General features: G+C 37.9%; 2 protein-coding genes across 4 annotated transcripts; one reads left to right on the top strand and one right to left on the bottom strand.

The window, feature by feature from the left end:
- The first annotated feature begins 10,566 nt into the window (after positions 1-10,566).
- Positions 10,567-14,845, top strand: LOC103427270 (uncharacterized). Its single transcript, XM_008365339.4, has 7 exons — positions 10,567-10,936; positions 11,060-11,179; positions 12,049-12,579; positions 13,569-13,708; positions 13,806-13,926; positions 14,283-14,423; positions 14,565-14,845. The coding sequence occupies exons 1-7, from the start codon at positions 10,874-10,876 to the stop codon at positions 14,646-14,648; spliced, it is 1,200 nt and encodes a 399-aa protein (XP_008363561.3). The 5' UTR covers positions 10,567-10,873; the 3' UTR covers positions 14,649-14,845.
- A 320-nt stretch (positions 14,846-15,165) lies between these two features.
- LOC103427272 (ubiquitin-conjugating enzyme E2 20-like) lies at positions 15,166-17,134 on the bottom strand. Of its 3 annotated transcripts, none has more exons than XR_011579349.1 (7): positions 16,709-17,134; positions 16,487-16,514; positions 16,115-16,342; positions 15,965-16,028; positions 15,793-15,852; positions 15,490-15,667; positions 15,166-15,276 (listed from the first exon to the last, which is right to left on the bottom strand). XR_011579349.1 is itself a non-coding variant. In XM_017330086.3 (6 exons), the coding sequence occupies exons 1-6, from the start codon at positions 16,822-16,824 to the stop codon at positions 15,621-15,623; spliced, it is 543 nt and encodes a 180-aa protein (XP_017185575.1). In that variant the 5' UTR covers positions 16,825-17,134; the 3' UTR covers positions 15,166-15,620. The 3 variants fall into 3 exon arrangements, 1 of the variants encoding a protein (XP_017185575.1); XR_011579348.1 differs by having other exon boundaries at positions 15,166-15,289; positions 15,499-15,667; XM_017330086.3 differs by having other exon boundaries at positions 15,166-15,667.
- Between the last annotated feature and the right edge of the window lie 9,595 nt (positions 17,135-26,729).

Here is a 26,729-nt window from a genome sequence, read left to right as displayed (position 1 = left end):
TCAAGTAATGAAAAGCTTCATGTGCAATGAAAATATTATATTGGATCTAATGCCCTGGAACAAAAGCACTTTGATGGTGGGAAATGAGACCCGGGAGATGAGTCTTCAATCTACTAGCCATCAGTTTCAAAAAGATCTTGTATACAAAGTTGCATAAACTGATAGGACGGAAGTGGGAGATAGACTTAGGTGCCTTAATTTTGGGAATGAGAACGATGTTCATATGGTTCATATCAGGATAAAGGTACCTAAGGGAGGAGAACTCCGAGATGGACCTAGAAATAATTTTGTTGACAATCTCCGAACAAGAGTGGTAGAAATTCCCATGAAAACCATCAGGCTCCGCAGCTTTTAGACCCTCCATTTGGAGCACTGCACACTTGATGTCCTCCAGAGTAAAGGGTTTTAGGAGATCATCATTAATCTGTTCAGATTTCAGACCTGACAAAGCAACCCGAAAATCTCTTGGTTGAGAAGCCGAAAAAAAAAAGACCTGAAATAGTCATCAATGTTGCTTCGAATTAGACCCTTATCTTCCAACCAGACGTCATTCTCAATTTTCAACTTTAGAATAAGATTTCTTTGTCTCTTAAGAATTGTAGATTGATGGGAAAATGTCGTATTTTTGTTTCCCTTCGGAAGCCAATTAATACGAGATCTTTGAAGCTAATAAAGTTCCTCATCTCTCCAAACCTCAGCCAGCCTTTGAGAATTAGACAAGTGCACGTCACGCTTAGTAGTAGAATTACGTTGAGATTCATGTTCTTTAATGATTTTGAGCAGATTGTTGATTATCTTTCTATTGTTAGAGAATTTCTTATTGCAAGATGACAACATAATAGAATAGTGAATTAAATTTTTAGACAAAGCATACCCATATGATTTATTTATATCATTATTCCAAGCTTCTTGACAACTTTAAGAAACTTAGGATCCCTTAGCCAAAAAGCTTCAAATGAAAAAGGCTTAGGGCCAAGAATAACAGGAGGAGAAGAGTGAATAATTAAGGGGTGATGGTCAGAGTTGATCAACGGACCATGAGAGATCATCGTATGAGGCTAGCATTTCGTCTGACGTAAGTTAGCAATAGCTCTGTCCAGACATTCCTCAATTTTTTTCCAATTCTCCCAGTCACGTTCTCAGGTATGGATTGGGCCATAGTACCCAAGGTCAATGAGAGCTTTTTGGTGCATAAAGTCCTTTAAGAATCTGGTCCAGTTATGATCCCAATCTCTTCCTCCTTTCTTTTCATGTGGCCATAAGAGCTCATTAAAGTCACCAACACACAACCACAGGACGCCGAGGTTATAAAGGGAAGAGGCAACATTTCCCTAAAAGGAGCCTTTTTGGTGACAGTGGGGAAGGACTACAAACAGGGCCGGCCTAGGCCCAGTGCAGGCAGGGCAACCGTCCGAGGCCCAAAAAAATTAGGGGCACCAAAATTATTAGGGTGATATATTTATATATGTTTTTATAATAGTATAAATTTATAAAATTTGTTTCAAAGACACAGAAATTTAACTAAAAGTGGTGGTTTGTCATTTGAAAATAATGAGGAGGTCTTGGGTTCAAAACACCATGTGTGCTTATTTACTTTCCATTTTTTACAAATTTCTTTTTATAAGAGTATAAATTAATTAAAATTTGGTCATAAGTTCGAAATGCTATGTGCATGTTTATTCTTTTCAATTTTTACAAATTTTTGTTTGGTTGTTAATTTATTTTTAGTTACTATCTAGTAGCTATGTGGGTTGTTATTTTTAAATATTCGTTTTAATTCAAGTCTAATCTTCAACAAAGAATAATACGTAGACCAAATTTGCAAATTATATGATGTGTCATCAAAATGTTTAATTTAGTGTCCATTCATTAATAATACTTATCAATTAAAGACTTGAGAACATCATTATTTTTTAGTCCCATATTGACAAGGTTAGTAAATAAGAAAAAAAACACCTCACGATTTATTCAAAAACACATTCAAAGTTCAGATGGAAAACAAAACTCATCATCTATCTACTTGTAAGCCCGAAGTTTTTTTGTTTCTCTCTCTCAATACAAAATAAATTAGTTTTTTTGTGTTTCTAAATTATTGAATTTGAAGTGTTTTTCTAAGTATAATTTTATCGATGTCTTATGTGTGAAAATAAATAATTTTCTTACATGAAGTTAGGATACTTTTTTTTACGTCGCCCCGGGCCTCAAAAATCTCTGGACCGGCTCTGACTACAAAACCAAGAGATATGTATGGAAGAGGACCCGGACTGCTCCTGGACAATGGTGTCAATAACAAAATTATTTGCAGATAAAATTTGGACAGAAGTACCATATTTCCACCACAGACACAACCTACCAGACCTGCCAACTGCAGGAACAGAAAATGCATTGCAAAGACCCAGGGAACGGCCGACCTTATGAACTACATCAGTCTTACATTTAGTTCATATAAAAAAAAACAACCAAGGGCTTATTTAATCTTGCTCACGAAAAGCATCCATTGTTAAGTCTTGCCTAATCCCTTAACAGTTCCAAGCAAAGTAGATCACTTATCCCCCGTGGCTGCATCATGCTTGTCACCAGTGCCCTGGAGAATTATGGGGTTCTCCACACCCTTGATAGTACCACTATCGACCTTATCCGGTGAGTGGGGAGAGGTGGTGCTATCCATGTCGCTTGAATCTTCAATAGAGATGATCAGTTTGGTTATCGCCATGTGGGAGATACTTGCTTTGCCGTGATAGGAATAGGACAGGCCACAAGTGCGAGTATAGGTTACCACGGTTAAACCCTTGGAAAGTTTTGTTTCAGGGAGGGAGATAATTGATTCTCTAGAAGTAGAGATTTATAATTTTTCTTCCCCACATCAGTTTCATAATTGGGAACTTTCCGCTTTTGAGAATTCCAAATAGGTTGCAATTATTGGATCATGTTGATGATTTAAATGTTATGTCCAACTTTGAAGGTTTTTCATTTTTAACTAATATTCATGATATTGAGGAACCTAAACATTTTAAGGCAGCTTCTTTCCAACGGAAAATGGCAATGCAAGAGGAATTTGACTCTTTTAAAGCTCAGGGAACTTGGATTTTGGTTCCATCACCATCTGATAGGGCTATCATTGGCAGTAAGTGAGTTTACAAAGTGAAAAGGAACCCTGATGGCACTATATCCAGATATAAAGCAAGACTTGTAGCTCAAGGTTTTATTTAAGAACATGGATTGGATTTCTTAGAGACCTTTAGTCTAGTAATGAAACATACTACTGTGAGATACTTGCTTTGGCATCATAATATGGTTGGTGTTTTAAACAATTGGATGTGAAAAATGCATTTTCGCATGGTGATCTTGAAGAAGAGGTATATATGAACCAGCCATAAGGTTTCTTAGATTTTGAGCATCTAGATTATGTTTGCAGACTTGTGAAATCATTGTATGGACTGAAACAAGCACATAAAGCTTGGAATTCAAAGTTTGCAAGTTTTTTACCAGCTCTTGGGTTCACAACTTCATTGTCTGACACAAGCTTATATGTTAAGGTTGAAGATAGAGATGTTATCCTTCTTTTATTGTATGTTGATGACATCATACTTATTCCAATCCAACTAAAGTGCAATAAGTTATTTCAAGCCTGGTAAGTATTTGATCTCAAGGACATGGGAAAACTCACATGTTTTTTGGGGTTACAAATTCAGTACTCAGATGATGGTTCATTGTTCATTAATCAGTCTAAATATACTAATGAGTTACTAAAGAAAGCTGGAATGAAGATATGTAAGCCAACCTCTACACCATCAAAAGCACACACTCAATTGCATGTGACTGAAGAAACACCATTTTCAAACCTTACTCATTACAGAAGCATTGTGGGTGCTCTTCAATACCTTACCTTTACAAGACCTAATATTGCACATTATGTTAATATGGTTTGTCAGTTTATGATAAGTCCTACAAACTCTCATTTTCATTTGGTAAAAGCGAATTTTAAGGTATTTGCAAGGAACTGTTACCAGTGGACTGAGATATACAAGATCTTCTGATTTTCATATTTCTACATACTCATATTCTGAATCAATACTAGAAGGTCTATTACAGGCTATGTCGTGTACTTAGGGTCAAATCCAGTTTCTTGGCAATCAAAGAAGCAATCTATTGTTTCTAGAAGTTCAACTGATGCTAAATATAAAGCATTAGCACACCGTGCTGCGGATGTCTGCAATTAGATTCTAACTCTACTGAATGATATTCATCAAGTTATACCTACGCCACCTCTGCCAGATTCAATAAATTTGATGACAAATTTCCAAAGTGTTTCGAATTTGCAACATAATCTCGTATCTTTCTTCACCATATCAGATTCGATATGCTGCAATTGTCCAAATCTCGTTCAAAGTTGCTTAATTTTTGGATTTCCTAATCGCGAAGAGTGAAATGGCGTCCTATTTTCATATCTCCTTTGTCCTAGATCTTCATCCCTAACGACGTGGTGCGTGTTTCACTTCTCTCTCTCCCTTATGTGGAAAGTTAATGTTCAAAGCTTATGGAATTACTCGAATTATTAGTAATGTGATCTAAGGCTATGTCACGTCACTCCGGTTGGTTGTCCTACCATCATAAGTGCCAATTTACTTGTAGCCGTTGGATGAGATTTTAAAGCCTATCAGTTGTCTATTGCTCGTATCATCTAGTGATACGTAACGATTAAGAAATTTCGCATATAATAGGGAGATATCATCTCATCTTCTAAGGCTCGCGATATCAAATACAAGGAGATATCATCTCCCAAGCTTAATTCTTTGGTTATATCATTTTATTTTGTTAATCGGAATTGTTGACTTAACAAAACACCGCTCGCAATTTTCTTTTGCGTGGTGATTTTTCACGCACTCCATTGTACCATCCACACACATTATTTTTTAATATTTATTTTCTTTTCTTCAAACCCTAAGATAAAGATAAAGGGATGGAAGAGCAAACAAATATTTAAAAATCGAAAGGTGTGTGAAAATCAACAATATTTCCTTTTGAGGTGCTTTGGGGGCCTAGTCCTAAAAACAAATCGAGGGAAGGCACCACACATACGTTGCATGCTCATTGAGGCTATGCACAAAAGAAATTCCCTGATGGTACTCTTGGTTGGGAATATAGCTTTTTGGGGGTGTCATAATAGGACCTGGCTTCTTTGCCCTCCCACTTCCTATATATTCTCATCCCTTTCTATTTGTACGGTCACAATTAAGTCACGTTAACATTTTATAGTACTATTGCTTTTTGTTTTATTATCTCTATAAAAAAATCAATATAAAATATTGACATGACTTAACCGTAACCTCACAAAATAGAAGGGGATGAGAATGTATGGGAAGTGGGAGGGTAGAGAAGCCGGATCCGTCATAATATATGTTCATCAACAGTTTTAAAAGCAATTTAAACTATTCAGGGTGTCACAATAGATCTTATTTCGAAACCAAACTTTAAATATTTGTTGTTTATACGAACCTTAAGAGGAACACTAACAACAGCCATTTAAGTATATTAGTATTAAACAATTGATACACGTGTTATAACATAACGGTAAGACAACGTGCTTTTTTGAAAAATTTCTCACAAGTACATGCATGAACTCTAATTTATAAAGTAAAATTCATGAAGTGTGCGCTTGTAACCATGTAACTAATTAAAAAACTTTAGTTTAATTCACATACGTATTGCACATTAATTTACATATATACTGTTGATGGTTAAGTTTTTTTCCTCATTCCTTATTTACAGAAACGCTGAAGCTTTTCTTTGTTCTCCTTCAATCCAAAATACAAACTAGAAATTGATAACTAAAATATAAACTTCAACATATATATGGTGTGCAGATGCATGCAGTTAAGAACACATGATGACAAAGATGGTAAGACGCATGCATGAGTAAGACATACAGCATATATGTCAACCAGAAATTAGGGTTGTGGGAGGCTTAAAGCCAATAGGGATACAAGAGATGACATAAATAGCAAGCTTGTTTTTAAACCTCCTCAACACCAGCACCTTTCCCCCACCCCAATGAAACACTGACAGGATTATCCTTCGGATCATCGGCTTCTCCGATCTGCCACTGCTGCAGTCGTCCTTACCGGTCCTCATGGACCTCATCTTATCTGTTGAACCACCACCACCAGCGGCGGCAGCTTCTTTATGATTTTTATCATCTCCACCTAATTCCCAGTCTAGAGGATAGCTCCGCAGAAACACTCTCCTGTTGGTATAGTCTTCATCACGAAAGCTTCTTGTTCTCATTCCATTATTTCCTTGAAAACCTTTGGCTTTGGAATCCATAACTAAAAAAACAAGTAACAAAATTAAGCTTTTATAAATATATACAGATTAGGCTGCAAAGTGACATAGCAAAAGATCACCGGAGGAAAAGACAATATTGTTTAGATTATTAAAAAATGATTGGTTAGTTTGTTCTTTTCCAATGTTCCAAATGATCATTGTACGTCTTCAATCTTATATAATTAGGATATTATTATATTTTCATGAATCCCCCTGCGTACTCTATGCGTTGTTATACGTTTTATTGGGGGCTGATATTCCCATGATGTTTATATAAATTATCAATACACACTTGTTTTTCCTCTTTTTTAATAAAAAAATAATAAAAGTGTATATTGAGAATATATACATGAGTAATGCTAGAGGGACAAAATTTAGATACTAAATTTGTAAACTAAATGATGTGTCACAAATTGGAATAAACAAGTAATAAACTAATTATCAACTTCCATGTCCTTTAGTTTCCAAGATTTTATCTACAAATTTAGGGCTGGTTTGGTATTGCTGTGCTTTGAAAAAAAGCTGCTGTGAGAATAAGCGGCTGTGAAATAAAGCAGCAGAGTGTTTGGTAAACTTTTTTGTAAAAGTGCTTTTGGAAAAAAAAGCAGTCTAATAGTGGGATTTTCATTAAAGGAGCACTGTAGCTCCATGTGCTTTGAAAAAAAGCCAGTTTTCCAAAGCTGCAAATAGCAGCTTCAGCTTTTTCCTTTGATTTCAGCTTATTCTCACAGCAGCTTCCAAAATAAGCCCTTTTTTTTTTCAGTTTACCAAACATCTAAAACCCTCACAGCTTTTTTTCATAGGTGCTTTTTTTTTAAGCACCTCACTCCCAAACTAGGTCTTAGGGCTGGTTTGGTATTGCTGTGCTTTGAAAAAAAACTGCTGTGAGAATAAGCGGCTGTGCTGTGAGAATAAGCGGCTGTGAAATAAAGCCAGTAGAGTGTTTGGTAAACTTTTTTGTGAAAGTGCTTTTGGAAAAAAAAGCAGGATGATAGTATGTCTTTTCATTAAAGGAGCACTGTAGCTCCGTGTGCTTTGAAAAAACTGGCTTTTTTTCAAAGCAGCAAATAGCAGCTTCAGCTTTTCCTTTGATTTTCAGCTTATTCTCACAGCAGCTTCCAAAATAAGCCCTTTTTTTTCAGTTTACCAAACACAAAAATGACCCTCAGCTTTTTTTCACAGTGGCTTTTTTTAAAATCACCTCAATCCCAAACGGGGCCTTAGTCTCCTTAGCATTATCCTTTATACACATTTTTTATGGCATTCCATATGTTTAAATTTTATTGGTTGTTATTTAATTATGTTTTTTCTTCTTCTGTGAATTAGATTGGTATCTGTCTAAATTGTTTTGTTTATGTTTTCTTCCCTAAATAATTATTTTATCTTTTTTGTCAAAAAATAATTCTGTAGTTAACTTTGTTGAATATGCTTTTTAATTCTCACACAGAGTTAAGTACATAATATCAAAACTCACGTAAATGTCACAACAAAATACATATCATTTTCTCTTTATCTTATAATATAAGCGGATACTAATATGACTCTCCTCATAGAAACTTTCATTAATTATTTACTTTTTCATTAATTTTCTCCCTTATTTTTGTTTCATGAAGATTCTGCCACTTCCCATTTAGATTGAGCTAAATTATGTTCTAGCACTTCACTTTGGAGGGAGGTTACAATCTTTTAATATCACAAACAATATGATTAGGATACTAAATTCATCCAAATATGGAGATAAATTGACCATTCGCATGGTCTCCCCTAAGATTGACCTCTTTTCCAAATGAATCGAACCTCGATACCACATTCATCAAAGAGATACGGCCATCTCTCTAGGTTGCGCACCCCCTTCACGATCGTCTATTCGTGCTTGAAAAACGACCCCATCAGCCTGCTCCTTTTAATGGACATTCTTAGTGGCCATAGATCAGATCGTGAACTCTTTTAGACCCTTAGTTAGTTTCACTTGGTTGGGGCAGAGTTTTAGCCTGCCTTCCGTCGAATATAAAAAAATCTTACAGCTACCTAACCTGCTGATATCCCAGAAAAAAAGAGTCATTATTTGTGTCACATATTCGAATTCGAGAGAAGGCTTTCCTCTTATCTCTCAAATTATAGGCATTGAAGCGATCGAGCGAGAGAAAGAAAGAAAACGTTTGCACACGCCCCTCATTCGCCCTAATAGATGGTAAGACCCAAATTAGTGAAGCACATTGCTCTAACTAATATGATTAAATTCATGCTCACATGTAGTACAGTTTCCATTATGAAATTAAATTCATGAACATATAATAGAAATAAATAAATTTATGTCCTCAAGTTTGTATACTTTCCTCGGTTGTAAAGTTATAGAAATAGAGAAACTACGCGTGGAAGACAAAAAGAAGCGGTGTGCCGTTGAGGATGAAATCCTACTTTCTGCACTCGCTTAATACAAAATTAAAACTTACAACCCACAAGGGAAAAGGCACGTAAAAACGGAGTGGGTGGAATTGGTGCGGTCATTCGCAATGACAAAAAGAAAGTTACGGTGGCAACTGCCCTTTCTCTTACAGCAACTCTACCCGTTTTATTTCACTCAAAATTGGGTCTCTCTGCCAGGTTTTTTGCCTGTCATGACTAAACTATTCATGAAGGGAGAAGTTTGTATTGATTTTTCATGTTGGAGTGAAGAAGATGGTTGGATATTTATGGAAGAGTAATGCTAGGTAGACCAAATATTTTAAACCAAATTTGCAAACTAAATGATTTAGTTGTAGATGATTGGATTATTAATTAAGTGTTGATTAACGTGTTTGTTTCTTATTGGTGATTTGGTTTAAAAAATTTGGTCTCTCTACATTATTACTCTTTATAGAATACTCTTAGGTTTTACATAAAACTTAGATATATATATACATATATATATATATATATATATGTCCAATTTTGTGTGCAATTGTTAGGTATATATTGCCAACACATAGATGAATTTGTCTTTGAAAGCTGGCTTCTCTTATATTTGATTGGAATGAGATGGACAAACAGTTATTCAGCAGCTTCAAAAAGATGAAGAGGATTTAATTATGGGTGGTCATCTATATGATGAAGTCAAGGAGTGATTCAGAAGTTTAGAGAGATTTCTGTGTCCTATATATACCAAGGGAGTTGTAATAAATAATGTTGTACATAATTTAGCTAAATATTCATAATTGAGATGCCATGATGACATAATTGAGATGCCAAGTTGTGGAAAATTTAATTTTTAAGTTATTAACCTTTTAACACATATGACCCATCATTTATATAAGGACACATGGTGTACCACCTCATGTGACGGTCACACTGAAAAATCTCTCCTCCTTGGTAGGAGTCATCTCTTCAGGTTGATGTATTTATTGCTCCCTTGATTTGTTAATTTCATTAATTTCCTTAAGCTAGGAGGATTCAAACATATCATCATCACCGAAATCCCCAAACTATTTCCCCAACCCCACAAGTTTCTCAAAAATTTACTCCAATGTCCCAACCAAAACCCTCTTCCCCAACTGACCTGTACCCAACAGCCTTCATGGGTTTTACAGAAAATTGCATTTTCAACTCAGTCCTCCAAGGTTCCAGAGTATGACATGCCCTCCGTGACTTGGGGCGTTGCCCAAGGTCGAAAAGCGAAGCTTGTCTCTCGGGTCATCATTGTTTGAAGAACTTAGGCATTGTTCCTGATGGATTGGAAAACTTAGAGCTGCCTTTTACCGTTGAAGTCATGAGGGAGAGAGTGGAGTTCCTTCAGAAGCTGGGATTGTCCGTTGACGATATTACTGAGTACCCGTTAATGCTCGGATGTAGTGTGAGAAAATATGTGATACCTGTTTTGGCTTACTTGGAGAAAATTGGGATTCCCAGGTCGAAACAGGTGAATACGTTAAGAATTAGCCACAAGTATTGCATGCTAGTGTGGTTGTTGAGCTTGAGCCAGTTGTTAAGCTTCTTCGTGGGCTTGGTGACGGTGAGATGTATGATATCAGTTATGCGTTGTATAAGTTTCCCGACATTCTTGGGTATAATTTTGATTTTCACGCACTTTTTAGCATTTTTATTTAGTTCTAACCATTGAATTGAATAAAGTAAAGAAAACAACAGACATAAATAAACATAAGTGCTTAAGAAGAAGAATGACATGTGATTTTCATTTCTCAGCCATTTAAGAATTGAAAAAATGAAATGAAATTTAAAATTCTATGAACGATGGCTATATGCTGGAGAAGCTTTGCTTATATGCACATTTTATTCACATGTGAATGTAATCACAATTTAGTTAAATTTCAACAATTCACTCGTATAAGCGGGAGAGAATGCAGTGTAATCGAATGGTTGACTCACAAAGATAAAAGGAGTCCAATCCGGGGTTATTGTAGTCCAGCAAAAAACAAGGCCCTCAAGGCCCAGCGTTGTGGACTCGGTCACTCACCCAATAAAGGAAGTATCAACTGCTCAACTGCAACTGCTGTCGCCGCGCCTCCTCGTCTTTTGCCTTCGTCTTCTCTCAAACTGCAACTGAAACTCACAAATGGCGACGGACAACAAATCCACAAAGTCCAAGAAGGGGAAGCAGCGCTATCTCCCTTACAACGTCAGTTTTCTTTCTCTCTTTCTCTCTTTCTCTCTTTCTCTCGATTTCTCTGAGATAATTAGACAGAGTTGAATTATTTGTTAAGTGAGAAGTTAATTGTTGTTAAATTGTAATGATGTACAGAAAGCGGTGAAGAAGAAAGGCGCGTACCCATTACACCCAGGGGTGGAAGGATTCTTCATCACTTGCGATGGCGGAAGGGAACGCCAAGCTTCTCAGGAGGCCATTAATGTTATTGACTCTGTAAGCTCTCTCTTCTTTTCTCTTTTCTTCAAATCCCATTTTTCTTTCCCAATTTTCTATCTGGGTTTTTACTTGTTCTACCTTTTTCATACTCTACTTGCTGATATGGGAGCTGCTTTTTTTCCCAAATTTCTGCTTTTTTTGGCTACTAATCTGTGTGGGGTTTCTTTTTTGTTGCTTTCTGCTTTTGGGTTGGATTTCTCATCTAGCTTAATTGTGTTTGTGCATGGATTGGCCCAACTTTGGCGTAACCGTCTTTTTAAGCTGCTTCTTAGAGACCTACTACTATCTGTGTTTCGTTTCAACGGCCAAAAGGTGAATAATAATATCAATACCATGTAATGTACCGTTCATCCACATAGCTGAAAGATTTGCGGTGGTTCCTAGAGTAGTCCTTCCACATCCACCCATGGACTATCCCAGTTTAGCCCTTTGGGAGAAGTAACAGTTCATACCGAATATGGCGAACTGATAGTGACAGGGCCAAGAGAAGAGGGTATCATTTAAAGTCCGTTGGTTCCCCCTTATTAACTTTGCTTTCATCTTTAAATGTGCGCCACCAAGTTTGAAGAATTAATAGTTAAGGACCATAAGAAAACTCTTTGCATACGTATTGGTACAGGTAAATAAATAAGAGCACAATTTGTATATGTATTGGTTTATGTGTATGTGTATCTTCTTTTAAGAGAATTCATAACATATTGAGAGAGTGTATCTTAGTTTCTACTTTTAGTTCTTCTTTCCCATAAATCAAAATGCCGAGTGCTCTTAAATTTATGAGATGGTGTTCTGGACTATTTTTTTTTTCCGCCTCTTGGCTGTTTTAGGTGAGAAACTGATCTCTTAGGTTGTTTTGGTTTGTTTTGCAGTTTTATGAAGAGCTAGTCAGTGGAAAGGATTCGGGTTTAAACCTTTCTGAGGCACCCTCTAAACCTTCAAATAAGAAAATAGTGTTCTCGTATTCTGATTCTTCCAGTAGTGAGGGTGATGATGATGATGATGATGAAAAGAAACAAGAAGGAGATGAAAAGAAACAAGGAGAGGACAAGAAACAAGAAGGAGAGGACAAGGAAGCAGAAGAAGAGGGTGAAGTGGGTGAAGAGAGTAAAGGTGATTCTCGTAGTGATGATGCCAGTCATAATAATGCAACAAGTGAGAAATCAGAACACCAGAAGAAAAATGACGCATGTGACAAAAATAAAACTGGGGAAAACACTGATGACAAGAAAGAGGATAATTTAAATAAGGAAATTTGTGCAAATGAAGCTGAGGAGCCACCAGCAAAGAAACAATGTCTTGGAACAGATTCATCAAAATGTACAATCCCATACAAAGTGGAAGAGAAGTCCATTGATAAGCTAATTGAAGCCGAGCTTCAAGAACTGGGAGATAAGAACAAGGTGAGCTTCTATAATGTGCTAATATGTTAGTTGACTGTGCGAACTTGTGTGTGCCACATTCTTTCCCTTTTATGTATCAAGGTTGCATGGTTTTGTGTCCGAAATAAAGAGAAAAACATTTGTGAGGAATACTAGATGCCTAACCTCATTTTGTCTGTATTATAATTTTAGCTAGCAAGCTCTGCTTCTTCTGAGTTTTGTTTGCATCATGACCCTTATGCTGGGTAAGATTATTTTGGCTTGTGGTTAATATGGTTATGAATCATTTTGTTTAACTTCTCATCTCTTTTGCATTATTTTGGCATATGCTGGATTTTTTTCTAACAATTTAAAAATAGACAAGTGTATTGCACATCGTCATATAATCAATTACCATTAGTTCATGCATCTATTTGTTTTCTTTTTGCAAATTGTATGTCATAGACTACCCTATTGTCATGTTTAGGTTTTTTATTTAGATTGTTTTGTTTTTTTTACATTCTTGTACTTGCCTGAGTTTCATTTTGTGATGCTGATTTCTCTCTTTTTTGTACTAGCATTACCGTTCTGAATTTTAACTGTTCACTAGCTTAGTTAGTATGACCATCTCCTCTTTCATTTCCTAGGATTTCTCCTACTTCAGGTTAGTTCTTTTGAAGGACATGCATAGTTGAACACCTTAATTTATTGAATTTAGTGTCTAAGGAGTAATTTTCTGTTCTAGCCTGTCTTACAGATCCAATTTTCATTCCATGTCCCTCGTATTTTTCAGTACTAGCTCTAGCATACTGAATTCTAATTGTTCATTACCTATGCTTAGCTTGACCATCTTTTTCCTTGATTTCCCGGTGGTTTTGAATGCGAAATAAGTTTTTTTCTGGGTGGTTTAAGTTAGTTGCATATCTCTTCAGATATCTTGGTGTGTGTGCTACATGATTAATCCTTCTAACTTTCCTTGCAATCAATTTAAAGGGAATGGTTTCTTATGCTGATGTTGGATTATTTTATAGAGACGCTTTTCCACCCTTGAATCGGGTTGCAATGGTGTTGTCTTTGTTCAAATGCGGAAGAGAGAGGGAGATCCTAGCCCTAGCGCAATTGTGCAGCATATGATGACATCTGCTGCTGCAACGAAGAAACACATGTCAAGGTTTATATATTTTGCTTGTTACGTTATTTTTACAAAGAATATGTATGGAAGAAAGATCTCAATTCTCAAACTGGCTGTTATTACTTGCATATTATAGGTTTATCCTAAGAGTATTACCCATTGAAGTAGCATGCTATTCTTCAGAAGAGGAAATTTCAAGAGCAATCAAACCACTTCTTGAACAGCACTTTCCAGTGGAAACTCAGAATCCTCGGAAGGTAAAATATGCCATTAATCCTCGTCTGCCTTTTGTTATTAACAAAAAAGATATCCACATCTCTCTTATCATTACAAACCGATTTTAATTCATTTTGACTGCCTTAATAGATCGTTTCACCATAAGACAAAAGTTCTGTGATGGAAAAGCTGCCTCTACTTGCTGAATGTAGCCAGTGGGAGATTTATTAATGAACTGGAAATAAATCTGATGAGCTTTTTCTGACATTTTTTTCCTTTTGTGATTTGTTTTTTACACCTGAGTATAGTTCGGAGTTGTTTGAGTTCGAGTATAAACAAAATTTTAATCTACTAGATACTTGAGATGGTTTCTGATTTTATTATATCTTCCATTCAGTTTGCAGTCCTGTATGAAGCCCGTGCAAACACCGGTATTGACAGGATGAAAATCATAAATGCAGTGGCAAAATCTGTGCCTGCACCGCACAAAGTTGACCTCAACAATCCTGATAAGACCATTGTTGTTGAAATTTGCAGGGTAAGAAAGTTTCTTTTCCTTGTGTGCCTATTTCTTTTTTGTCACGCCACCATTCGAAAGAAGAATTATGGTAAAAAGATACTCGTGTTTGAACTGTTGATTTCTTTTTAGCTTAAAATCCCATTTTGTTTTGATTGACAGACTATTTGCTTGATCGGTGTTGTTGACAAGTACAAGCAGTTGGCCAAGTACAATTTGAGGCAGCTCACATCATCAAAGCCATAGGATTTTTGTACCTCTTCAGTCAAGCTTGTAATCTGGGTTGAACTTAAAAGAAGTAATTTGGGTTTACGAATGAGAACAGGCGGTGGCGGTGAAAATATTGCGCAACACTGTACAAGCTTAGACGCCTGTTGTTTATTTTACGTAGTATTTGAGATTTAGATCCCTATTAATCGTAATGATTGCATATGGTTTTATAAGTCTAGCTCTGCTGCTTCTGAAGTCACCACAAGATTTCTGCCCTACAGCAAAACCCCAATTGTTGGTTGAAGTTGCCATTTGTTTCCTGATGATGTCAAGATCATCTTTAGAAATATTCATTCGATTCGAAGACTGTTTGGTCATCATCTATATGAATCAAACAAATTGACGATTTATCATTAGAATGTTGCTTGTTAACATAAACAATTGGCTTGTCCAACACCTAATGGATCAATAACCCGTCTCTTGGAACACGGGTTTTCAATTGTTGTAACAATCTTAAATCTGAACAAACAGAGAGAACAGCCAGGAAGAGAGGGAGAGAAACACAGGACAATTTTTAACTCAGAATTTTGATGAACATTGTCTAAATATCTCATGTGGAAAACAAGAGAGCGAAACACAAGAACGAGAACAAATCAAGGAATTACTAAAAAAACCTCCTAACAATCCAATCTAATCCAATCCATGCTCTCTAATCCAAGTGAGAGAGGCTTGGATTACAAACAGAGAGAACAGCCAAGAAGAGAGGGAGAGAAACTCAGGACAATTTTTAACTCAGAATTTTGATGAACATTGCCTAATATCTCATCTGGAAAACAAGAGAGCGAAACACAAGAACGAGAACAAATCAAGGAATTACTAAAAAAACCTCCTAACAATCCAATCTAATCCAATCCATGCTCTCTAATCCAAGTTAGAGAGGCTTGGATTCTATAGTAATCACTCAACTCTCTCTAATCTAACACAACTTCTTTGCCATCGTCTCGATTATTAAGCCTTCGGAGCTTTGTACAACTTCTCCACCATCTTCCTATATTCTGCAAAGCACACACACAGAAAGCATTACTCAGTCAGACACTTCTCATGGTAACACAAAGCTTTTTTTTTTTTAATTTCCTTCCGAAAATTAGTAAAAGGAAATTCAATTCAAACGCGTTGTTACCTTCTTGGTTGCTCCACAGTTGTGCTGCTTGAGCGTTCAAAGGAGAGCTGATGTTTGGTTCTGCAATACACATAAACAAAGATTGAAATTCGGTACGCACTCAACCTTCGTTTCAATTCAGATTTTATCCAATTCGATAAGCAAACGTGTTCGAGAAGAGAAAAGTGATTACCTCCTAGAAGACTCTGGATGGATAAGAGTATGGTTCTCACATCATAAGCAGATGACCATTTATCCTGCAACCAATTGATTGAGATACATAGGACAAACGATATTTTAATTGAGAGTGTGAATTGGACTAGTACAAGTTTGAGGAAGTTACCTGAAGGATATCCAGGCAAATGTTGCCGACGAGATCGACATTGGGATGAAAGAGGAGAGTCTCAAACTTGACCTTTGGAGGCTTGAAGGGATAGTCATTGGGGAAGGTGAGGGAGAGTCTGTATTCCGTTCCTTCGAACACGGTCTCTTTGCTTCCAATGATTGTCCCTTTCCAGCAGAATATGTTGTCTTCCTCAGGGAATGCAGATATCCCAGAATCCCCACCCATCTACAATATTCAATCCAATCCAATCCGATCCAATGTTATCTAACAAACATCAAAATTACTATCTCGAAACATATTCAATCAAATTCTAATAAGGATCCAAACGGAAGATAAGGAGAAAACATCGAGTCTTGGGGGAGGTCTTACCATTAAGGCCATCAACTCAGATTGCAGCCTGTTTGATTAAACACAACAATAAAGGGTTAGATTATTTATAAACCCCGAAAACCTCCAATTATCAAAACAAATTTAGTGAATTTAAACCCTAATCCATTATTCAAATAGCTCATCAGACAAAGAGAATCCCCCAAAAAAACCCAGAAATCCCATTAATCATTCTTCACCAGTAAAGTAGGATGAAGATGGTACCTTTTGAGAACGGACTGCGAATCAACGGTCTTCGGGCGAGGCTGAGATTGCTTTGTGTTCGAGGGGGCAGTGGCTCCGGCCACTACCAGACTGTTATCTTGGTTCACGGCAGCCATAATCCCTCTTTCTTTCTCTTCGTTTTCCTAAAACAGAAATCGAAAACGGAAATCAACCGGAGACTCCGCTTTTCAAACGCACTGAGAGAGAAGGGCTTTCTTTCCTTCCTTCTTTCCCTCTTCTGAGTGACGAGTTAGAGAGAGAGAGAGAGAGAGAGAGAGAGAGAGAGAGATGTGGAAGAAGATGGGGTTGCAGAGTTTGGTTTAAAACGCTGATGGGGTGGGACTTAAACGACGTCGGACAGAGGGGCATAAAGGTATTCAAAATTTTCCGAACGTTGCAAATGCCGCTGGTGTCCTATTGTAATATGTTCTTTCCTTTCTTTATCTTCAACGGCTACTTATTTGGTTTCCATCTTTTACTTTCCTTTTTTTACGGGCCCAATTTTTATTGTGATCCGTAAAACGTAGGGATACCCATTTTTACATGTGAGTTCGTGACAACTTTACTTTAAATACTTCAAAAAGTAAGGGATTTGGACTAAATATAATAAATTAATATCGAATTAGTTATTAACTGGAATCGAATAGTTTAAAAAAAAAATTGTATGAATGTCAAATATTATGGTTTTACAATTGATAAATATGTATAAAAACATATTAAGAAAGTTAATTTCTAAAATGGGTTAGTTAAGTATCTCTCAGTCTCAAGTGAGAGTTGGGATCACACACATTTTATTTTTGAGAATTGTTATTAGCACTCAAAAAATCTCATTCTACACTCCAAACTTTCTATATTAGGAAAGAAAAATACACTTGTGAGGAATGTAAAATGAGATTTTTGAAGTGCCAATAGCACTTCCCTTATTTTTTTATCTACACTAAGAGGGTGAATGATGGGTCAAGCCTGACAATGGGTCGGCCGTATAATGTGATTCAAATTCGCATTTGAAGAAAATCGAACTTAAAACCCCTCACTTATAAGTAAAAAAGAATACCATTAGACCATAGTACTAAGTGGCACACATGTTTTAGTTTGAGACTCCAAATGTTTTTCAATTTTTTTTAGTTATCATGAAAATATATGAATAGGCCTTATAGTCATAGGTGTATGTGTACTTTAATTTTTGAGTGCAAGTTTGTAATTGGGTTATTTTAGTTCCGACCTATGGTCAACTTGATTAATAGTAAACAAATAAATTTAATCAATCTCTCGATGACGAAAAAAAAAAATCTAATTTAGGATTAATTGTACAATGTACATGCCCATTTAGATTCCAGACGCAACACAATAGAAGAGGTACAAACGTAAACTCTCGAAGAACAAAGTTTTTTGAAATCCACTAGAGTTGGGAAAAAAAACCAAAAGATTTATTGAATAATACTTAAAATGAGACATTACATTGGGAGCCATAGGGCTTAAATAGACTTAACTCGATCATTGGGAAGTTTAGGGGTGTGTTAAGGATGTAAAAGAAGTAAATCAGACGTAAAACAAAAAGTCTAATTTTAATTACAAACTTTAAAACGTTGTTTTGAAAATCAAAACCATCATTTTTGGCCTGAAACTCTATGGGTTCATGGTATACTATGAGTCTTGTTTTGATGGTGATGTTCTTTAAAATAACATATTATATGCTTAATTATGACACCATAATATTTCTTGCTACATTTTCTATCACCTCGTCGACTAACTCCAATATTTCTCAACTTTAATTCATCTTTTCCAGAATTTGAAATATTTTATTTGCTTTATCTTTCTTCATCAGAATTTACCCATACCTTGATTACATCAAGCTCCACTTGAAAGGAACCTCGAGTTCATCTTAAATTGACTGATGTTTGTACCATACTTAGGGCCTCCATATTTAGACCTTGTATAAATACTCGGGGGACTCAAGTGTAATTATGTAATAAATGAAGGGGCAAATATGTAATAAGTGAGGAGCCCTTAGTCTATTAAAGGGACTCCTCACCCTCACAATCTTCAAGCCTCAGATCCCCTAAATAGAGGCTCTCTCAAACTCTCTCTCTTTCTCTGGGGGACTCCCTTTCACACTTGTAATCCATACATCCATACAGAGAAACAATATCAGCATCAGTGTGGACGTAGCCCAAACATTGGGGTGAACCACGACACATCTTGTGTTTTTTACTTTCTTGCAGATTCTAGGTCGGATTTACGTTGTTCCAAGACCTCCGGTTTTGTGCATCAACATTTGGCGCCGTCTGTGGGAAATCGACATGAAAAGCTATGTCGGTTTTCTTTCATTTTTTCATCTCACCACCGTGAAACCTTCACAAACTCACCACTGTCCACCGTGGATCTGCAAAACCCAAGAGACATTGGCCACCCCCCTCTGAAAATTCTCCCTCATCATCATCTCTCTCCATCAACCTTTTCAACAACCCTCATCATTCTCCAGATCCTCATCATCACCAAGTCCAGATTCTATCTGACATTGATTGGATCGGCGTCTTCTCTGGTGATCAACCTGCAGGTGACCTACTTTCTACTCACAATAACCATGATCAAGCGGGTGATCGTGCAGAAGAAATAAGGGGTTCTAATGGAAGAAGGGCAGTGCAAAAGAAACAAATTCGAGCCATGCAGACCTCGCTCTACATTGACACCAAAACTCTTTCATGGCCTTCACATGGCCATAGCTTCCCCACCACCTCTAACTGGGCAGAAAGCCCACTCACTGCCGCCTGAAAAAGCTGAGCTATTCAAGTCGCTAGAGGGCTGGGTTGAGCAACATGTCCTCCCATTCATAAAACTGGTGGATCAGTGCTGGCAGCCTAGCACCTTCTTGACCGACTCAACACATCAGCAGCAAATTTCAAGAGAGATGAGGAGGATTAGAAACAGAGGATTAGCAAAATGGCTCTATAAATTGGATGAAGACCCTCCCTCGTCAAACCTTGTTTCCAACCAACCAAGCACCTTCCCTCTCCCCCTAATTTTCCATTCCATTTTTCCAACCAGCAGCTAACTTCTTCACTCAGACTCAAAAGGTTTTACGTCGTCGTTTTGAACTGAGGAGAAAATGAATCATTGTGCGATGCAGTAAAACAGTGCTCTCTCAGCATGCGAAGACATGAGGTCTTGCTCCAGAGACTTCGTCGTCTGCCCCAAACCTCGCCGTTTCGGCCTCATCAACGATCCCGTCAGATCTTTCCGGTGGCATTTCGGCCACTAGGCGGAGTTCTGTGATTCAAATGCTGGGTTTAACATTTAGACAATATTCTCACTAAGGGATTTTTTGGTGTTGAACAATTTTCGTGTACAGAAATGGCCTCGCAGCACCCATTTTATAGTGGGTTGCCGCCTAGCAGAGTAGCTAACCCATTAATTCAGGACGCTCAATTTGGGGATGAGTAACTCATCTCGTCCTCAGCACTGTTGCCAATACCTGCCCTGTCAGGTCAGTCATCGTCTCCTTCCTCGTTCGCAAGGAAATGAGGCTGTGTTCGGACCAATTTTGTGAGCAAACCAGCAGTGAGGGTTGAGGGGTTTGATTGTCGGGACAGGGATAAGAGGAACCGCAACATCCCTACCCTGGCATAAAGAGCCCGATTCAATCAATCAATGAAGCTAAAGGAAAATGAGCAATTAATGCACAGCAGCCCAAGCTCTTTGTTGATTAAAGGAATCAACTTGGCACGATGACAGTGCAGAAAATGCCCACCAACTTTCATCATGCATGTTCCCACTTTTCTGAAAAAAACTACAGGAAAAGGAGCAAGTGGGTGTATTTAAAGAGACCAATTTGCTGCATAATTTGAAGGTGGACGGTAGGGAAAAGCTATGAATGTGTTTGCTGTAAAGTAGGCATGCAAATCTTCAAAGATAAGACATTGAACATCATTCCCACCATGCCCATGTCTCTCCTCTGCCACACTCAATCATCCATTCACACTTATGGAAAACAACCACAAAGATAAGGCTCTTATCTTTACATCCCATACCCACTATCATTGATGAATATTTTATTAAGTTGTCTTATGCAAACTGGAGCAATTATTGTATAGTTATACTGATGTGTAAAGAAGGCCAAAAAAAAAAAAAAAAAAAAAAGAGTACGTCCAGTACTCCAAAATTATTCGGCAGTCTGCCGCTATTATCACCAACCAGGTGATCAAAAGTACGTCTAGTACTCCAAAATTATTCGGCAAAGTATGTCCAGTACTCCAAAATTATTCGGCAGCCTGCCGCTATTATCACCAACCAGGTGATCAAAAGTACGTCCAGTACCCCAAAATTATTCGACAGTCTGCCGCTATTATCACCAACTAGGTAATCAAAAGTACGTCTAGTACTTCAAAATTATTCGGTAGCCTGCCGATATTATCACCCACTAGGTGATCAAAAGTACGTCCAATACTCCAAAATTATACATGAGCATCACTCATGTCAATCATACATAAACATTCATGAGCATCACTCATGTCAATCATACATAAACATTCATAAACATCACTCATGTCAACATTCATGAGCATCACTCATGTCAACATCCATGAGCATCACTCATGTCAACATCCATGAGCATCATTCATGTCAATCAACATAAACATTCATGAGCATCACTCATGTCAATCAGCTTCGAAAGCTTCATTTACAAAGCTCCAGCTTCAAAGCTTCATTTACAAAAGCTCCAGCTTCAAAGCTTCACTTGCAAAGCTTCACCTATAAAGCTTCAATGCAGGGTATACAAATACCGCCTCCGAACAACCGCCACTTCGGCCCATACATGGATTCAATTTGAAGTTTCTAGCCAAACAGACTTTATTGACTGAAGACTTGGGGGACTACACTATGTATTATATATTGAGCTTCCCCAACTGGGCCTCATAAAAAATACTTGGGGGACTTAGCCCATTATTTATGTATTGAGGAGCAAACCTTTATTTTATAAAAGGAACTCCCCCACTTTCATTAGAGAGCACCCATTATTCATGTATTGAGGAGCGAGCCCTTATTCTATAAAAGGGACTCCCTTACCATCATTAGAGAGCATCGCCGCCAGCTGAGCAACCGCCTCGCCGCAAGCATTAACTCTAGCCCATCACTTATGTATTGAGGAGCGAGCCCTTATTTTATAAAAGGGACTCCCTCACCATCATTAGAGAGCATCGCCGCCTACTGAGCAACCGCCTCGCTGCGAGCATCACTCTTAGCCTATCATTTATGTATTGAGGAGTGAGCCCTTATTTTATAAAAGGGACTATCTCACCTTCAACATCACAAGCCGAGCCAACCAAGGCAACATAAGCGACAAGCCGAGCAGCCTCGCAACACGTGCTACTTCTAGTTGAGCATCATTTCACATTGAGCACCGCCTTATATCGAGTATCAGTTCTAGACGACATCTAGTTACTTCGGCCCACACATGGACTGAATTTCAAGTCTCCAGCCAAAAGACTCTTTTGACTGAAGACTTGGGGGACTACTGTTTGTACCATACTTAGGGCCTTCATATTTAGACCTCGTATAAATACTCAGGGGACTCAAGTGTAATTATGTAATAAATGAAGAGGCAAATATGTAATAACTGAGAAGCCCTTAGTCTATAAAAGGGACTCTTCACCCTCATAATCCTCAAGCCTTAGATCCCCTAAACAGAGGCTCTCTCAAACTCTCTCTCTTTCTCTGGGGGACTCCCCCTCACACTTGTAATCCATACATCTATACAGAGAAACAATATCAACATCAGTGTGGACGTAGCACAAACATTGGGGTGAACCACGATACATCTTGTGTTCTTTACTTTCTTGCAGATTCAAGGTCGGATTTACGTTGTTCCAAAACCTCCGGTTTTGTGCATCAACAACTGACACTAGGAATCACGAAGCTAGATAAGCTCATATAACCTCTAATATGAGGAGCCAAAACTTCTTCAAACTATGTGGTCGATTCCATAAATAAGATTTGAATATGTAGTTGACTCATCTTGTTGTCCAGGTTCACATGCTAGGTAGTTCATGTTCGTGTTTGAAAATGGCTTATCTCCTACAGTCATATCGACCACAATAGTTTGAGTTTTATCAATATCTTGTTCGTCATAGATGCCAACTTGATCATTGTCTTCTTCTTTTTATGGCTTCCCCTTCAATAACAACATCATTTTGAATTGGCGATTCAACTTCCATGTCAGAATTCGTTGTCGACTCCTCAAATACGATCTCATCATTCAGCTCTCCAATCACCTTCATTCGAGACTCTTCCCCCTTCTTTGCTTCGACAATTGGCTGAGCTTGTTTGCGGTTTGGATATTCCCTTTTGGAAATGCTTGGGTTAATATTTAACTTTGGGCTTAAAGGAATGAAAGCCCAAAAGAGCTCAATAAAGGAGATTTTGCCTGAAGCCCAGCACCAAGGCCAGATACCCATCTCAAGGCAAGATGATGGCTCCCCATTTAATGCAAAGGTTAGGTGCTTACAAGAGAAGTGACAACCAATGGAAATCCACCTACTCCCGGCCCAAAAGCACTTTTTGAAGGGCAGAATATGTAAAAATATTGATGACTCACTACCCTTCAGTTGCTTTCGGGCAAGAGCAAAAATAGTACAGTCGAGTTAATTCACCTATAAATAGGGGAAGAAGGCTCAGAGATAAGAACAGTCAACCAATCAAACAAACAAACATACAACTTGCCTCTCAGTCAAGCAAATATCCAAAAAGTTGTGCTTTGTCTAGATTCTGCACTCTTTTAGCCTTAGAATTCCTTTAGAAAGACATTTTTTGTCTATGAAAAAACTCTGCTACCTTCTTCAAATGTTGTAGTATCAATTCTCTTGTGTAAACCCATTTACCCTTCATCCCTCTTTCAATCCTAACCCTTTAGAACTACAACAAAGAAGAGATTGCAAGACGTTTAACCTTGCCCGACAAGGTGAAATCTTGCTTGCCTCTTTTTATTTTTCTTTCAATTAATAGATCTGTTGTTACAATGTATTCCCTAGTACATATTCAAGTCATTTCTAGTCTTTTGATGATCCAAAGTTCCATCAGTGCTCAGATCTGGTTCACTTAGTGGTTTTATTGTCATAAGAAGATTAAAACTGATTAAAACTGATGACTTGATCAGATCTTGATCTCCACCCTTTAAGCATACAAGATAAAGAACTAAAAGTCCTTGATCTCAAGGCATAGAAAAGAACTTAATGTAGACTTAACCCATATACGACAGTCCTTTGATAACAAGAAGTCAGAGTAACTTAGGGCGCAAGTAACGGCTTAAATACACTTGTTCTACATCTGCCATACAGAGATGGTAGTGGCATGCCTTAGCACTTAATTTTGATTGCGAGCCTCAAGGCCTACACCTAAGGCCCTACAAAGGCACATTTTAGAACTAACTTTGTCCTCCTCTTGCAGCATCTTGGCAAGCAGAGACCCGACAATCAACCAAAGTGCCAACTTCTCGGGGAGCTGTGTGCTCGAGTTAGAGACCCCTCCCCGTGAGATTTCCTGCTCGAACAGGAAGCTATCTTCACGATCTTCTCTTTTAGAATCTTCATACTTTCAAAGAACAACTTAACATCTTCAATCCATAGGAGAAATCCTTCAATACATTCACAATCTTTGAAATAATGAATATCCTCCATGAAAAATTGATGAGGTTGGCTATAGGCGAATCCCATAACGTGTTCCTATTCAATATTCGGTACTTCCCTTACGAACAACGTCGCTTAGAGTTTTGCGTTTCCCATGATCGATTGTCATTAGAACAGGGAGTCTTAGGGAATGTAAAAGAAGTAAAATCGAACGTAAAACGACAAGTTCGTTTTTCATCTAGAAATCAAAACCATCTTACTTTGCCTTAAACACGACCCAACTCATGGTAAATCATGAGTCTTGTTCTGCTTGTGATTTTCTATAAAACATGTTAGAAGTCCAATTATGACTCCCGAATATTTCTTGCTGCCTTTTCTGTTGCCATATCATTTGAATCCAATATCTCGCAACTTTAATTCATCTTGTTCAAAATTTGAAACATTTTATTTTCTTTGTCTTGCTTCGTCTGAATTGAATCATATCTTGTCCTACATCAATTTCCTTTTCTCCCAAGGAATCCTAAAGATTCCCGATTGCCTAAAGGCCATGGTCGGGCTTGTGATGGATGAGTATATAAAGGGATTTCATATCAATTAACATTAAGAAACTATCTAAACTCTAAGCTCTCATTAAGATTCAAGATCAAACAAATACGATGAGTACTCCTAGATTTGAAGCTGCTGATTCTCAAGTGATCATGAGTCCAAACTTGATACAGTTGCTCTAATCGCTGATCCGGGTGAAAACGAAGAAGTTGCTGATATTACTATGCAGTCTGCTGTGGAAAAGAAGAAGAAAGAAGGAGAAGGAGAAAAGGCATCAGCGGCAGCAGGTGACGGTAAAAGCGGCTGCGGCAAAGAAAGTGCCGAAGCATGTCAGAGAGAAGCAAGAGGCCCTGCTCGACGGAAAAAAGAGGAAGAGAGGAGGAAAGAGGAGGAAGAATAGAGACTAAGGAAATAAAAAGAGGACAGGCTCAGGGAGGAGCAACTCGAGAGGGAAAAGGAGGAGGTCCGACGTCACAAAAGGAAAGGGAAAAGGAGAAGTTACGAAAGAAGAGACAAGGCAAGACTTTAGGTGCAAAGGAAAAAGAAGCAGCTTGCCGGCGGGAGGCAATGAGAAACCAGATACTTGCCAATGTATCGTCCTGGGGTTGCCTATCCCTACTACCGACAATGAGAACCCGGCTAAAAGGCCCTTGTCACATTCCACATTATCCATCTAAACGGCGTACTAGAGATGGATAATGTGGAATGTGACAAGGCTGTAGATTTAGAGGTGGAATATTCAATGCGTGTAGAGAAAAGATCTTGCAGCGCTGAATCTGTTAAGGAGAAAGGGACAAAAGAAAGTGAGAATAAGGATGCCGAATGGGATGCAAAAAGCTGGGATGAAGCTGTCGTTAATGGTTCTCTTAAACATGGATCTTCGTATGAGCCTGAACCTTGTGCAGAAAAAAGACGTAAAGAATGCAGGCACCAAGACTGCAGTTACCATTCGTTCTTAATCAATAAAATCTCAGGAGGCTGGGAATAAGAAATAAGGCACAAGTACGAAGGAAGAAGAAAATGTTGAAAAAGAAGCACCAATTGCAATTAGTTCAGATGCTAACCTTCAGTCACCTATTTGCTGATTTATGGGGCACGTTGACCCCGGTAAAACTTAGGTACGAATGTTCTGGGACGTGAGGCTAGTGGTATTTCTCAACAGATTGGTGCAACATATATATTCCTGCCGAGAACATGTATGAAAGAAGTAGGGAATTGAAAGCACGAGCGAAGATGAAGGTCCCAGGTCTATGGGTCATTGATACCCCAGGGCATCATCCATTCGCTAATATCTGCTCGGGGGGATCTGATTTATGTGATGTTGCAGTTTTGGTTGTTGGCATTATGGATGGCTTACGGCCTCAAACAATAGAGTCATTCAATCTTTTGAAAACAAGGAATACGAAACTCATTGTTGCACTGAATAAGGTGGACAGACTCTCCCGGTGGAAAGCATGCCGTAACCCACCAATTGAGAAGGCAATGGAGTAGCAGCCGGAGCATGTGAAATTTTTTTTTCGAAAGGAAGCTCAAAGTCAAAACTCAATTCATGGAGCACTGTTTAAATATGCAGTATTGTACCTACAAGCGCATCACTGGTGAAGGGATTCCAGATTCGTTGTTACTATGGCCAAGTGCACTGAAAAGACTACGTATGCTAAGGAGCTTACTTACCGAGATGCAGTGAAGTATACTGTTTTGGAGGTTAAGCCTACACAAGGCATTGGGATAAGAATCGATGCGGTACTAGTTAACGGAATGCTTCACAAAGGTGATCAAATTGTTGTTTGCAACATGCACGACCTATCCTTCAATTCAAGCCTTGACGACACCAAAATCGATGAATGAACTTCGTG

The sequence above is a fragment of the Malus domestica genome, chromosome 03 (assembly GCF_042453785.1).
Source record: "Malus domestica chromosome 03, GDT2T_hap1".
NCBI lineage: Eukaryota > Viridiplantae > Streptophyta > Magnoliopsida > Rosales > Rosaceae > Malus > Malus domestica.
Note: the sequence above shows the minus strand (reverse complement) of the source record. Positions and strands in the feature narration are given on the sequence as shown.